General features: G+C 38.5%; 2 protein-coding genes and 2 pseudogenes across 2 annotated transcripts in view; all 4 read right to left on the reverse strand.

Annotated features, from left to right (window-relative positions):
* Nucleotides 1-1,651, reverse strand: part of LOC116697328 (protocadherin gamma-C3) — a 1,850-nt gene extending 199 nt beyond the window's left edge. Inside the window, exon 1 of the mRNA XM_032528651.1 lies at nt 1-1,651. This exon is cut by the window's left edge and continues 199 nt beyond it. Coding sequence (XP_032384542.1) covers nt 1-956 — 956 coding nt within the window. The 5' untranslated portion in view covers nt 957-1,651.
* Nucleotides 1,652-1,732: 81 nt separating this feature from the next.
* On the reverse strand, nt 1,733-4,491 carry LOC116696687 (protocadherin gamma-C3-like; annotated as a pseudogene).
* Nucleotides 4,492-6,091: 1,600 nt separating this feature from the next.
* Nucleotides 6,092-9,012, reverse strand: LOC116696673 (protocadherin gamma-A2-like; annotated as a pseudogene).
* A 4,602-nt stretch (nt 9,013-13,614) lies between these two features.
* Nucleotides 13,615-14,314, reverse strand: part of LOC116696672 (protocadherin gamma-A2) — a 3,332-nt gene continuing 2,632 nt past the window's right edge. The window contains exon 1 of the mRNA XM_032527771.1: nt 13,615-14,314. This exon is cut by the window's right edge and continues 2,632 nt beyond it. The gene's annotated coding sequence lies outside the window, so the exon portion shown is untranslated.

Genomic DNA, 14,314 nt, shown 5'->3' on the forward strand with positions numbered 1-14,314 from the left:
TTTTCATAATCAACAGAACCTATAATCAAAATAATGCCAGTTGTTTTATCAATCATAAATACATTTCCGAGATCACTATTGAGATCTGAAAAATAATACGTTGCAATACTATTTGACCCGAAATCTGCGTCACTAGCATTAACAGTGGTAACGTAAGTATCTCTGGGAGAGTTTTCCATTACTGCAGCTTTGTACACCGACTGATTAAAAACAGGCGCATTATCATTGACATCAAGAACAGTGATATCTATGTTTACTGTACCAGATCTCTGCGGAGTCCCACCGTCTACAGCTATGAGCTTTAGAGATAGATTAGGATTCGTCTCTCTGTCTAATGGCTTCTGAAGCACCATCTCTGCATATTTCTTCCCATCTGCATTTGAGTTTTGTTTCACAACAAAGTAGTCGTTTTGGGTCAAAACATATTCTCTGAGTCCATTGACACCAACATCTGGGTCTTCTGCACTTGTCAATGAAAATCGAGCGTCAGTATTAGCTGATTCGCTGATTTCAAAATGTATAGTATTTCTTTTGAACGTGGGCGAATGATCATTTATGTCTGTTATTTCAACTGTTATCTGATGTAACTCCATTGGGTTTTCTAGAATCACCTCGAAGCTGAAACTACACGGCGTCACGTCTCCACAAAGCTGCTCCCGGTCTATTCTCTCTTTCACGACTAGAATCCCTTTGTCTGTCTTCAGCTCAGTATACTGGGTGCTGTCTCCGTCCACGATACGGGCCCGACCAGAACGAAGCCTTTTCAGATCCAAACCAAGGTCCTGTGCTACATTACCGATTAGGGAGCCTTTCTTCATCTCCTCTGGGATTGAATAACGGATATGTCCGCTGACCATGTGGTTAAGATAAATAACAAAGAACAGAAGCTTCCAATTCTGTCCGCAGCCAAAGCGCCATTTTATGCACCCGGAGTACGGTGGTATTCCAAATGCCATAGCAGAACAAAAATATGCTCAACAACGATCCACGCACAGTTGGTATTCTTAAGAAGAAGAACAATAACACTGACCGTATCTCTAGAGAAAAATTGTGTCAACCTTTCAGTATATATCTGCATGGAAATATCAATTAATACGTATCTTTTTTCCTTGAATGACAGCCCACATTGCAGACTACCTCCTTTTCTCTCATAACACACGGTGGTTAGGGAGGGGACTGTGCAGTAATGTTTCAGAGAATGTGTTGGATTGACCAACAGCGTCCCTTAGAGTTCAAAATCCGAAACACAATATTAAACTATTTCTGGAAATATTAAATGGTTGATTAAATTTAATTGGTGGATTATGAAAATAATCTAAAAATATAGATACAATATTCCGCAAAAGGACAATAACCTCAAAGTTAAACTTGTCTCACCCTGACTTTTAGTATAAAGCAGTTCTTATTGAACTAAATCTAAAAATGTGCTAACGTCTGAATGCATAGAACACCGCAATACATGTCATAAAAAATAACAAAAAACGAATACAAATGTATCACGACTAAGGAAGCTATGTTGAATGTTGCAGTGAAAAGAGCCTTTTTGACTGTCAGTATTATGATTTTAGTCACTTACAAACCACTTCCTTCAACAATCACGAGTTAATGAACACTAAGATACTCTGTGGCCCACTCACGCTGAGCAAGCACATTTAGATTTTTTTTTTTTTTATCTCAGACTGCCTATCAATAAGACATGAGTATATGTTATGGTTTCAATCAGTATTCTTTTCAAGTACTGAAAAGTGAGATACTGTCCATGGCGCTGAAGAGGACGGTATAGATTGAAACACTACAATATCAATGTAACTAAACACAAAAGGAGACAAAACTTCATGGAGACAAATCTACAATATTGAACTGACCTCTAGAGGAGAGTCTGGTTCATCCAGGATGCTCTTCTCACTCTGTATCCGCTGCATCGTCCCTGTAGAACTGGGGTCCATTATCAGCACGTTCTGACTACTCCAGCTCTGCCGAACTTACAGTCACTCTTTCTGGAGTCAGTCGTCCTGCACACCTCGTAATTGTACACGTGATGGAGAGTCCCTGTCCCCAAAGTGTCTGAGTAACGTGGTGGATAATATGGAATCACAGGGAATTGGAGTGATACAGGATGCGAGACTGTCTCCATCTGTAGATTTTCACTGATATAATACACCACTAAACACGTGAAATGAAGGAAGGAAACAAGCCAAAGCAACACTAGTAAAAAGTCAGGTTGTCATTGTACTCCTTTGTCGTGTGTAAGTCAGTGAACTCAGACAGCACTTCAGGAAGCTGTCCGCCACCCCACGTTAACAATGACTGTACTTAAACGGGAGGGCGTGCCCGTGTCCTCCACTATAACAGTCAGTCTTTGTTTCACAGCATCTTTATCAGTGACTTGGCGGATAGTTCTTATTTCTCCATTCTGTAACCCACTTCAACAGCGCCCTGTCTGGGCTTCTTTCTGCAGTTTATAGGAGAGCCAGGCATTCTGTCCAGACCACATCAACAGCCCCACCACTTAGTGACCAGATAGCCCACATCTGCTGAACGAGGAACCATTTCGCCACCCACGAGAGCCACCATCTGGACTGGGTACAAGACCTGAGGAGGTTTGTCGTTCTGGTCCTGGATCAGTATTTTCACAAGTCACATTGCTACCTGAGTGGAGGAGCCTCCATCCTGCGCTTTGACTACTATCTGAAGTTGTTTTAATTTTGCTCATAATCAACGAACGAACCACGCTAAGAACTCCAGTTTCAGAGTTTAAGGAACATAAGTAAAACTGGACTACCGCTGACTTGGGTTCCTCAAAAGACGAGCATTCTGGCGTTTTGATTCCATCAGAGTCCCGCGCGCTGACCGCAAATATCGAATTCCAGGGGAATTATTCTCTGTGATGTAGACAGTATAGCTGTTTTTATCAAAAAAGGTGCGTTATCGTTTACGTCAGATATTTAAGATGTAATTTTGTGGCGCTGAAAAGGTGGAGACCCTAAATCAGTGGCTGTTATCGTTATATTATATTCTGAGACAGATTCTCTATCAAATGTTGATCTGAGATCACATTGTAATAGTTTGTTAGAGATGACTCGTCTTAAAGGGAAGTTTGCCATCTATGAACATCTTATTTTCCCATTATTGTCAGAATCTGCGTCTTTTATGTTCAAAATAGCAATTGTTGTACCAGTAGGTGCATTCTCAGACACGGGACTAGAAAATGACATAATATTTATAACTGGTGCATTGTCATTGACATCAACAACATCTAATATTATTTTGCTTGTCCCAGTTAGGCCGCCCTGATCCTTTGCCTCGACTCTGACCTCATATTTTCTGTCTTTTTCATAATCTATCTGACCAGACACAGAAACTGTGCCGGTGTTTCATCAATAGTGAATATATTTCCCGCACTTCCTTTCGTTTTAGACAACCTGTAGTATGAGTCCATTTGAACCACTGTCTGCGTCTGTAGCATTTACTGTAATGATGCTCGTGCCTGTCGTTGTGTGTTTCCATCACAGATTCTTTATACAACCGATTTGTTAAAAACTGAATCTATATATCATAGGCTTAGCACATACTCATAGAGCAGTCGTCTTCTATCTCTAGTGTACCTTCGTGCGGTTTCCTCCTCCAACTGCGATTAGTTTTAAGAACATACGGGGATGTTTTCTCTCTGTCTAAGGCTTCTGGAGAACCATTTCATATATTTACCTCCATCTGGATTTGCATGTTGCTCAAATAAATTGTCGTTTGGTGATAAATATAATCTTGCAACGCTTTTGCGCCACTCCAATCCTCTGCACTCTGCAGTGGAAACTGCACTCCACTGCACATGATTCACTGATTTCAAACCCAATAGAGTTCCTTTATTCGGGAACGGGCATGATCTTTATATCCAAAACCCAACCGTTACTCTGAAGTTCCTCGTTGTTTTCTAAATCACCTCAAAGCTGAAGCTACACGGCGTTACGTCCTCCACCAAAGCTGCTCCCGTCTATTCTCTCATTCACGACTATAATCCCTTTGTCTGTCTTCAGCTCGGTGTAGTGAATGTTTTCTCCGGTCACGATCCGGGCCCGCCCAGAACGGAGCCTTTTCAGATCCAAACCAAGGTCCTGTGCTACATTACCAATAACAGAGCCTTTCTTCATCTCCTCTGGTATAGAATAACGAATCTGGCCACCTACCATGTTAACAACATGAAGCAGAAACATCAGCAGTCCGATTTGCCGTCGCAATCCATAAAAAAAAGGCCACATTGCGCATATGTAGGTGAGATATCCTCGAGTTGCCATCATGGCAACAAAGAAACCCGCAGTTAATAAGAGGGTAAAACTGGTTCTGATGTATCCGTTTGCTGTTTACAACTAAACACGTATTCAATCTTTACATGCAAGTCTGCGAGACCATGTTCTCTCTTCCATGCAATACACCTCGACAAACCACCGAGAGCCTTCTTCACTGTATAGTCAGCCGGGGGATGGATTAAATGACGACATACACAGAATATTTACTGACCAACAGCGTCCCTTAGAGTCTGAAGGGGGAACATGGAAGAAGGCCCTTAATCCTCTAAAGCAGACACACTGAACACATATTTACCTCGTGTGAAATCACATTGGAATATCAAATATTAAAAATTAAAAACATACTTTATTTTAACTCAGTATATGAAAATGAAATCTAATTCTCAAACATTCGCTCAGCAGCGTAACGCAAAGAATAAACTACTGATTTGAAAAGAATACAAAAATTATAATTTTTGGAAATGTGTTTAAACTACACCACATTAATGACTCGCAACAATGATATTCAATGTTTTCAGGGTATCTTAAGACAGATCTGGAAGTAATTCAGTCCACCAATAAACATTGATATCCAACAATTCTGTATTACGACGAGTTCAACTGTAATAATGTAATGCACATCTAGGAGAAGGCTAGTCATTTCACCGTTGTGAAGCCATATGTATTGGGTCCGGTTCTGCATCATCCTGATGTTCCGCATTGACATTTTAAATAATTTGCCATGACAGTATGCTATTTCTTCTTCTTGAAATACCTTTAATGCAAACCAAAGTGACAGCATCCTTAATTGCCAAGAAGTTAGATTGTTTAAAAACTAAATAAGAACTTTGGTTGTAAATTTGCAGATATGTGCGTCTGAAAATTATTATGCAGCATTAGCTTTCCAAAACTAAAAACCAAGCCATTTTAGCATTTTTTTTGCTCTTGTCCCATTACTACTCACTGTGAGCTAATTTTTCACTCTATCGGCAAGTCTTGCATCTCAAATTAAAAGCACACGATGGAAAAAGAAGGAAGAGCACCAACAACACACCAGTGGTGGAATGTAACAAGTAGATTTACTGAAGTATGTTAGAAATCCAAATGATTAACTTTGAGTACATTTTCTTCTGATGATACTTACGGACTTTTACTTACGTACATTTTCATGTATGACTTTTACTATAACAGAGTATTTTTTATAGTGTGTTATTAGTACTTTTACTTAACAAAAGGATCTGCATACTTCTTTCGCCCTCACAGGAAGCAACACTTCAGATCTGTTTTACAGGGGACACATGTGGATTCTTAAATTGTATAGCTTCTTGGTCATGCAAATGGTTTATTTAAAATAATAAAAAATAGCTCAGAAATGTTCTGTGATTTTTTATCCTCTTACTGTTTTTTGAAATAGTAACCAATAATTTGTTACTCTTTCAAAGAACAGTAACTACCATTCAAAAACAGTAACTACCCATCGAAAAACTACTACCCTTCTGAAAAACAGTAAGTACCCTTCTGAAAAACAATAATTAATCATTCACTACTCTTTCAAAAACAGCAACTGATCATTAACTACCTATTTTTGTGTACCTTATTGTAGTGATACCAGTTCGTATGATATTCGTACAAGAGCCAGTGTTTTATAAAGCTGTATCTTTATCAAAACCCCATTTCTATCAGGCAGGATGCATGATACCACTGTCCATGGTGCTGAACATGACTGCATTGAGTACAACGGTTTTATCAATGCGACTTAACAGAGAAAGAACAAAGGTGTCCAACAGACAAGCTAAAATGTTTTACTCACCCTAGAGGAGAGTCTGGTTCATCCAGATGCTTTTTTCACTCTGTATCCGCTGCATCGTCCCTGTAGACTGGGGGTCCATTATCAGCACGTTCTGACTACCAGCTCTGCCGAACTTACGTCACTCTTTCTGGGAGTCAGGTCGTCCTGCACACCTCGTAATTGTACACGTGTTGGAGAGTCCCCCCCCAAAGTGTCTGATAACGTGGTGGATAATATGAATCACAGGGAGATTGGAGTGATACAGGATGCGAGACTGTCTCCATCTGTAGATTTTTACTGATAATAACGACTAAACACTTGATGAAGAGGAAGGAAACTACAGCCAAAGCCACACTAAGTAAAGTCAGTTTTCATTGTACTCCTTGTCGGTGTGTAAAGCCGTGAACTCAGACAGCACTTCAGGAAGCTGTCCGCCACCGCCAGTTAACAATGACTGTAGCTGAACGAGAGGGCTGCCCGTTGTCCTCCACTATAACAGTCAGTCTTTGTTCCACAGCATCTTATCAGTGACTTGGCGGATAGTTCTTATTTCTCCATTCTGTAGCCCACTTCAAACAGCGCCCGTCTGTGGCTTTCTGCAGTTTAGGGATAGCCGGCATTCTGTCCAGAGTCCACATCAACAGCCACCACTTTAGTGACCAGATAGCCCACATCTGCTAACGAGGAACCATTTCAGCCACCAGAGAGCCCCAGTCTGGACTGGGTACAGAACCTGAGGAGGTTATCGTTCTGGGTCCTGGATCATATTTTTACAGTCACATTGCTACTGAGTGGAGGAGAGCCTCCATCCTGCGCTTTGATAGTGATTCCAATCTGTTTGATCTGCTCATAATCAAAAGAGCGCACTGCGTGTATCACTCCACTTTCTGCATTTATAGACACATATTCTGAAACTGGAGATCCGCCTATCTCAGACTCTTCCAAAATATAGGAAACACGGGCATTCTGGTTTTCATCGGGGTCTTTAGCCTTAACACTTAGTATAGATACACCTGGGTAGTTATTCTCTGCGATGAATTCACTATAAGAGCCTCGTAGAAATACTGGAGCATTATCATTGACATCCGAGACCTTAAGATAAAATGTTCTTTTAGTTGAAAGGGGTGGCGATCCTGCGTCTGAGGCAATAACAGTGATGTTACATTCTGACAGATTTTCACGATCTAATGCAGCATCAGTCATCAATGTATAATAATTTCTCACATTGGATTTAATTTTAAAAGGAACATTGCCTTCAATCGTGCATCTTACTTGTCCGTTTTCACCTGAATCAAGGTCTTTCACATTAATTATGCCAATGGTGGTACCGGCAGGGGAATCTTCTGACACAGGACTCGTGAATGACATAACGTTAATGACCGGAGCATTATCATTTACATCGATTACCTCAATTTCAACTTTGCTAGAATCTGTCAGTCCGCCTTGATCTTTGGCTTCAACCCTGAACTCAATTTTTTTGTCTTCTTCAAAGTCGATTTCTTTTGCCACACATATTCTTCCAGTAGTCTCATCTATATCGAACAAATCAGCTATCACTGCTTTTGATTTTGAAAATGAATACGTTACTTGTCCGTTTAAACCGCTGTCTATGTCGCTTGCATTCACAGTAACAACATGAGAGCCTTTTGGTGCATTTTCAATCACAGTGGTCTTATACACAGACTGATTAAACACAGGGGCATTATCATTGACATCTAGAATTTTGACATCTATATTTACCGTACCCGATCTCTGTGGATTTCCGCCGTCCACAGCCAACAGCTTTAGAGACAGGCGTGGCTGTTGTTCTCTATCTAAGGGTTTCTGAAGCACCATTTCAGCATATTTACTGCCGTCCGGATTCACATGTTGTTTCAAAACAAAATTGTCGTTCGGAGTTAAAATGTAATTCTGCAGACTGTTTTCCCCAACATCAGCATCGTCCGCACTTTCTAAACCAAAACGGGAACCAAGCACAGCGGATTCGCTTATTTCAAATTTCAAGTGACTATTTTGAAAAGTGGGAGCGTTGTCGTTTACATCCAGTACTTCTATGGTTACAGGGTGCAACTCCATTGGTTTTTCCAATAAAATCTCAAAAGTAAAGCTACACGGCGTTACGTCTCCACAAAGCTGCTCTCGGTCTATTCTCTCATTCACAACCAAAGTCCCTTTGTCTGTCTTCAGCTCCGTGTACTGGATGTTTTCTCCGGTCACGATACGGGCCCGGCCAGAACGGAGCCTTTTCAGATCCAAACCAAGGTCCTGTGCGACGTTACCAACAAGAGACCCTTTCTTCATCTCCTCTGGGATGGAATACCGGATCTGTGCCTTCGTTTGATTAAGAAAAATAAATTGAAAAATAAGGAGAAACACTGCCCCTCGCAATCGTCCAAACAATCGCCATCTTAGTACTCCTCCGCGTCGAGGATGTTCTTTAAATGCCATGTGCAAATCGAACAATGAAATGAAGCTTTCAACTCACTGAGAAAAACGCATAAATTACAGTTTAATTTAGAATAGCTTTAGAAGTGTAAAGCAAATGCATCTCCGATGAGCCCCAGCTCCTATACAGATAACCTCCTGTATGACGCAGTGACAGTGGACTACAATGTCTCCCATCGCACGGTAGAATAGATTTGCCAGGCAACAGCGTCACTTACAGGCTAAAATATGAGACCGTATAACCTGCCATCCAACTCCCCGAGTTTAATGTTTCGGATATGTTTATGGTACATCTGGCACGTGTTTGCTCAAACTAATGCGAGGCATGTATTTTTTTCTAAGTGAAATGAGAAAAAATATAATCAAATCCGAGAAAGGGCTCTCTTTCATTGCCAGGAAACATCTACCTTAAATTTCAAAACTCAGAAATCCACTGCTCTTTTTTTCTGTTAGCAAAATGATAACGACAACGACGGGGCTGTTGTCTCTATGAAATATTCTTTTTTTTAAACAAAACCTAGAGCGTTTTTTGTATGAATTAAAAATAACGACATTCTTACCCTATGGCAAATTAGCATGGATGTATATTAATGTGTACTGTCCATGATACTTTTAACTTTAAACTAAAAGTGAATTAATGAAATGCTACACAATCACTAATACTATTACTGGCTTTATTATTTTTATTATTATTATTGTTGTTATTAGTCACAACATGGTAAAATTCAAATCAACCAGAGTCTATTTAAAGGTAACCCAGCGCAACGTCCTGAACTGACAGCAACACTTCAGTACCCTGGACAGCAAACGCTGCAGAAAAGACCGTAAACACCATCCTGTTCAACAAGTGTTTATATGCCCACTATACAACTGCAATTAGTCGGATTAGTACAAACATATGAACGTGAACCGTCCATCAACATTTTATAATCATCACAAATATGATTTGAACAAAGTCCCAGACCAACTTTCCAGAGTAGACATGTCAGATAAAGACTGTTCTCCGTTCTGCAGAGTTTCAGTTCCAGTGTCATCCACACTAACCAACCTTTGACACATTGGCTGCACATACTTGTACACACATCCTACACAACTCTTTATTGTATATGTTTACAATAAGATCACACATACTAGTAGATATACGTACACAACCATTCACTAATTAAAATTAAGTGAAAAAGAAAAGAGCAAAATAACTTAAAAGCTGTTGAAAAAGCCACTTCATTGTTTAATTTTCTGAGTATCTGTTTACATAGAAATTGCCCTTGTCACCAACTTTAGATATGACTTGACTAAAAGTGATAAGTAAGTAGTAAAGTGAGTTAGCCAGTGGTAATATTTTGTAGTGTATTGGGAAGTGGTTCCCATTAATTACACACTAGTACTACTTCCCGGCAGGTCATTTAAAAATGTAACAGCTGAAAAAATCTTAAATGTGAGAGAAGAACTAATGTGTAAACTATGTTGAGAACACATTGTGAACATACAGCAACACAGAGTAAAAGGCGCAGATAGATAGAGAGAGTCTTTTATCTACTGATTCAATCTGAGTGCCAAGTGCAGTGACCTACATTTGAGCATTGGACTCCCATCGTAGGAAACCACTGCACAACATTCTGCACAGGATGATTGTGCATTATTCAGGCGATGACTGCACAGCAGTAAAATTAATATGTATGGTTTAAAACCTTGGGTGGAATCACACAGCACACAAAAAAGAGCAATGCAGCTGCCTATGTTACATGACTGTTGCTTAAAATCTTAGTCTTGTATTAATCTGAATCAAAAAGCAGCATTTGGGAGAGATGTGTCTAACAACAGTAGGTTTGCTAGCTAGATTCTATACAGTGTGTGTGTGTGTGTGTGTGTGTGTGTGTGTGTGAGTGTGAGTGTAAGTTAGTGTGTGTTAGGGTGAGTGTGGAGGTAAGTGTGTGTGTGTGTGTGTTGTGTGTGTGTGTGTGTGTGTGTGTGTGTGTGTGTGTATGTGGGTGTGTGTATGTGTGTGTGTGTGTGTATTTGTATGTTAAAAATAGGTGCAGAGGAAAAGAGAGAGACTAAAGAATAGTCAAAAAGGGACAGAAGCTATTTCTAGGTTAACATTCCTCCATATTGATAGTGGCAGTTTGAGCATGGTGTTGATAAGACTGCAATACTAACATTACAGAGACCTGTGCGAGATTTAAAGATGAATGGAAATGAAAATCATCTTACCTGCTGGATTGAAATTGATGTTTTATCCAAGGAGTGCACCATGAAAAGAAAGTAGAAAAAAGAACAGTTAGTATGCATTTTGATGAATTAAAAAAACTTGAATGAATCAGTTTGTGTCACATTATTTTACATAACACATATCCACAGTGAAATAAAGATTAATACAATGGTTTGGTCTCGTGAAATAACAGAAATTGTGATATTGTGCAACTTAGAATGTCACCGCAAACAAAGCGCTATAGGAAAACGTCCTGCAATAAGCAAGATTTACTCAAACTATGGCATACATTTGACAATTAGTCTGACTACTGATAGATGTCCAATCTACTTGGGTAATATCATAAAATTAAATTTTACAAAGTCATAACACAGTGAATGAATATTTTTCCTCCGTATTGTAAACAAACGCATATAAATTGACGCTTAAATGTGTTGCAAAAAATACCCACTCCCAGAATGACATACATAACGTGTCAGCTCCCTACACTCATCCCTCAACTCTGTGCAAGATACGTCATCAAAACAAAACTGAAATCTCTGTGCTTGAAGCTGTTTAATTGACATACTTTTATCATTCCCTAATATTGTCAACGACACTGCTTAAAACAGTGTTCTTGTGTGTGTTTTTTTCCCTTCTTCAATGGCTGAAATCAGGAGCACAAATGAGCCTGCAGCTATAAGATGAAACAACAACACATATGAAGTCACATGGGAATTATTTCCATGAGCAAACCTCTCTGCTTTACAACCATGACACAATCAGCAACAGCACACACACACACAACCCAATTATTATTTTTCTAACAAAATCAAGATGGAACACTAAACACTGTATGTAAAAAGAGCGTATCTTTATTGTACCAAGGATTCTGCTTTGTGTGTGTTTTGTATCAATGTGAGCAAGCCATTTAAATGTTTATTAAAACAACATTACTAGTTCCAGTCCCACACATTCTTGTGAACCGTGTATGATATTGTACGACACATTATGCACACTAAAACGTATTGGTAACACTTTACAATAAGGTACACAAATAATAGGCAGTTCATGATAAACAAATGCATAGTTACTGTTTTTAAGACTGGTAGTTACTCTTTTTCAAATGAGTAACAAATAGTTAGTTAATGATTAGTTACTGATTGACTGTGATTCAAGCACTCATGATTAGTTTCTTTTTTTCAGACTGGTAGATACTGTTTTTTGAATGTGGAACAAATAGTTAGTGGTAATGATTAGTTAGTGATTGATTCAAGCACTAATTATTAGTTAATGTTACTGAGTAACCATTCCTTCCTCATTCAAACAGCAGTAACTACCAGTCTGTTTAACAGTAACTAATCATGAACTACCCATCCGATACTCATTCAAAAACAGTAACTACCAGTCTGAAAAACAGTAAACATTAGTTAGTCATTCAAAAAGCGGTAATTACCAGTCTGAAAAACAGTAACTAATCATTACTGTTTGAATCACAGTCAATCAGTAACTAATAATTGACAAACCATTTGTTACTAATTCAAAAAGCATTAACTATTAGTCTGAAAAACCATAACTAACCATTTGTTACTCATTCAAAAAACAGTAACTACCAGTCTGAAAAACAGTAACTAATCATTTGTTAATCATTAACTACCTAATTTTTTGTGTCCCTTATTGTAAAGTGTTACCAACACATTATTTTATATGAGACTGCTCACGTGACATCGGCTACAGAGCTGCAGTCGCTAGCACTACAAAGCTTCGTGCCGCCAATTACTGTGCTCCGTCAAGTCAGCGGTAGTTGGTGGTTCAGTTACCCAGGAATAGGTGACTGTGAGCCAGGTCAAGAGCATCGCGAGCAGCCGGTCATGGTGAATATTGGACAAAGCCAGGTTCAAAGTTCTTGTTTTATTTTGTTGTCAAAGGTTTTTACAAACGGAATTCAGATTTTTATTTTTATCACTCATAAATCCCAAAACAGCCATGTTTTCAGTAATAAAATATTCCATAAATCTGACTATGAATGATATTTGAACAAACCCCTATACAAAAAATCCCTTCATAATAGATAGGAACAAAACTAGAGAGTCTGAGATATGCAAGTGCACAGAAGTGGAGATATTTGGCTCACAGTATATGCATTGCAAAATGCCATACATTAACATGTTTGGAGTTGTTGTTTTTCACTAGTCTGAAAGAAGACCAAGAAAGAAGATCAAAATCTCAAAACCAGGAAATGAAAAAGAGTTGTTTTGCCTGCTGTGTCAAAAAATAAGTAAATAAACAATGTCAGAAAAATACCACTATTAGCCTAATATATGTCTGCCATTTAGTATGTTGTATTATAAGCAGTGTTGGAAGCAATGTGTAATAGCTCAGATTGATATTTTAAACAATAGCAAAACTTTCATCACCATATACACAGCAATGATTTAGTAGTGTTGGCATTGAAGCATTCCACTTACTTACTACCTTACTGAAACTACTGATACTAACTTACAACCTACAGATTCCATTGCATTGGCTTTCAAATTGTACAATAAAATGATTGTTTCAGAAATGCCATTCCTTCAAACTGAATATTTCAAGTTAGCAGCATATGTGTATGACATCTAAGTGCATCACAACATTGCCCTGTCCCCATTTGAAGGCAACTTAGAGAAGAGTTTTGTTTACCAGTATGTTGTAAATACTTGTTGCTCAAACCTAAAGCGAAGCATGTTGTAGTTGTACTTTAAATACATGCAAGTCCTTGTCAGGGTTCATTTTATTTTTCTTGTTAACTAAAGTTGCCTTGGATTTTCTAATGATGAACTTCAATTTTGGTTTTTAATATAAATGCCCTTCATGTCCTTGGACAAATTACTGTACACATTCTGTGCAAAAGGTCAATAGTACAATGAGGTATGACACAATATTGTCTCCCAGTTTATTTTTTTATCCATATACACTCATAGTGTGTTTACATATTGTTCAATTTATAGCATCTAGTTGTAATATGTCTCTGTCACACAACAAAGCATGGTATTTTGTGAAACATAACATGGCATTATCAAAACGTGGCAGCAGTGTATTCCAAGTCAAAAAAATGAAAACAGTAAAAGTGCTAAGGCTGTTTTTCCACAAAAATATAAACAGAGAACAAGATAACTATGTCACGGACAAAGCAACATATTTGCGTTATTCTACATTTGAGGAAGGAAATAGAGTGGTCAGAAAGGTCTACCAAGCATTTAAAATACTAATAACAGAATAAGAATTGAAAGAGGCAGGCAAACAAAACAAGCACAACTACGTTACAACAAACTGTCTGGTGCAAACTTTTTCAATCTGTGATTCTGAAAAGGCAAACAAAATTGATGTAAATAAATATTACTTGTGATGCTAATATGATTCTATTTTCGAAAATATTGGGTAACGATTACCGTCAATATACATGGTCAGGTCGTGGTGGGAGGAGGTTAAGTAAATTACAAAACACATTAAACAAGGCATTCACAACATATTCAAGCACAAATACAATTCTAACATTGTAAACATAATATTTGGCGGTCAAAGGGTCAACACTTAATTCACCGCACAGGGATCATTTTTACACTATAAATTACA

Source organism: Etheostoma spectabile, chromosome 10 (assembly GCF_008692095.1).
Source record: "Etheostoma spectabile isolate EspeVRDwgs_2016 chromosome 10, UIUC_Espe_1.0, whole genome shotgun sequence".
NCBI classification, from domain to species: Eukaryota; Metazoa; Chordata; class Actinopteri; order Perciformes; family Percidae; genus Etheostoma; species Etheostoma spectabile.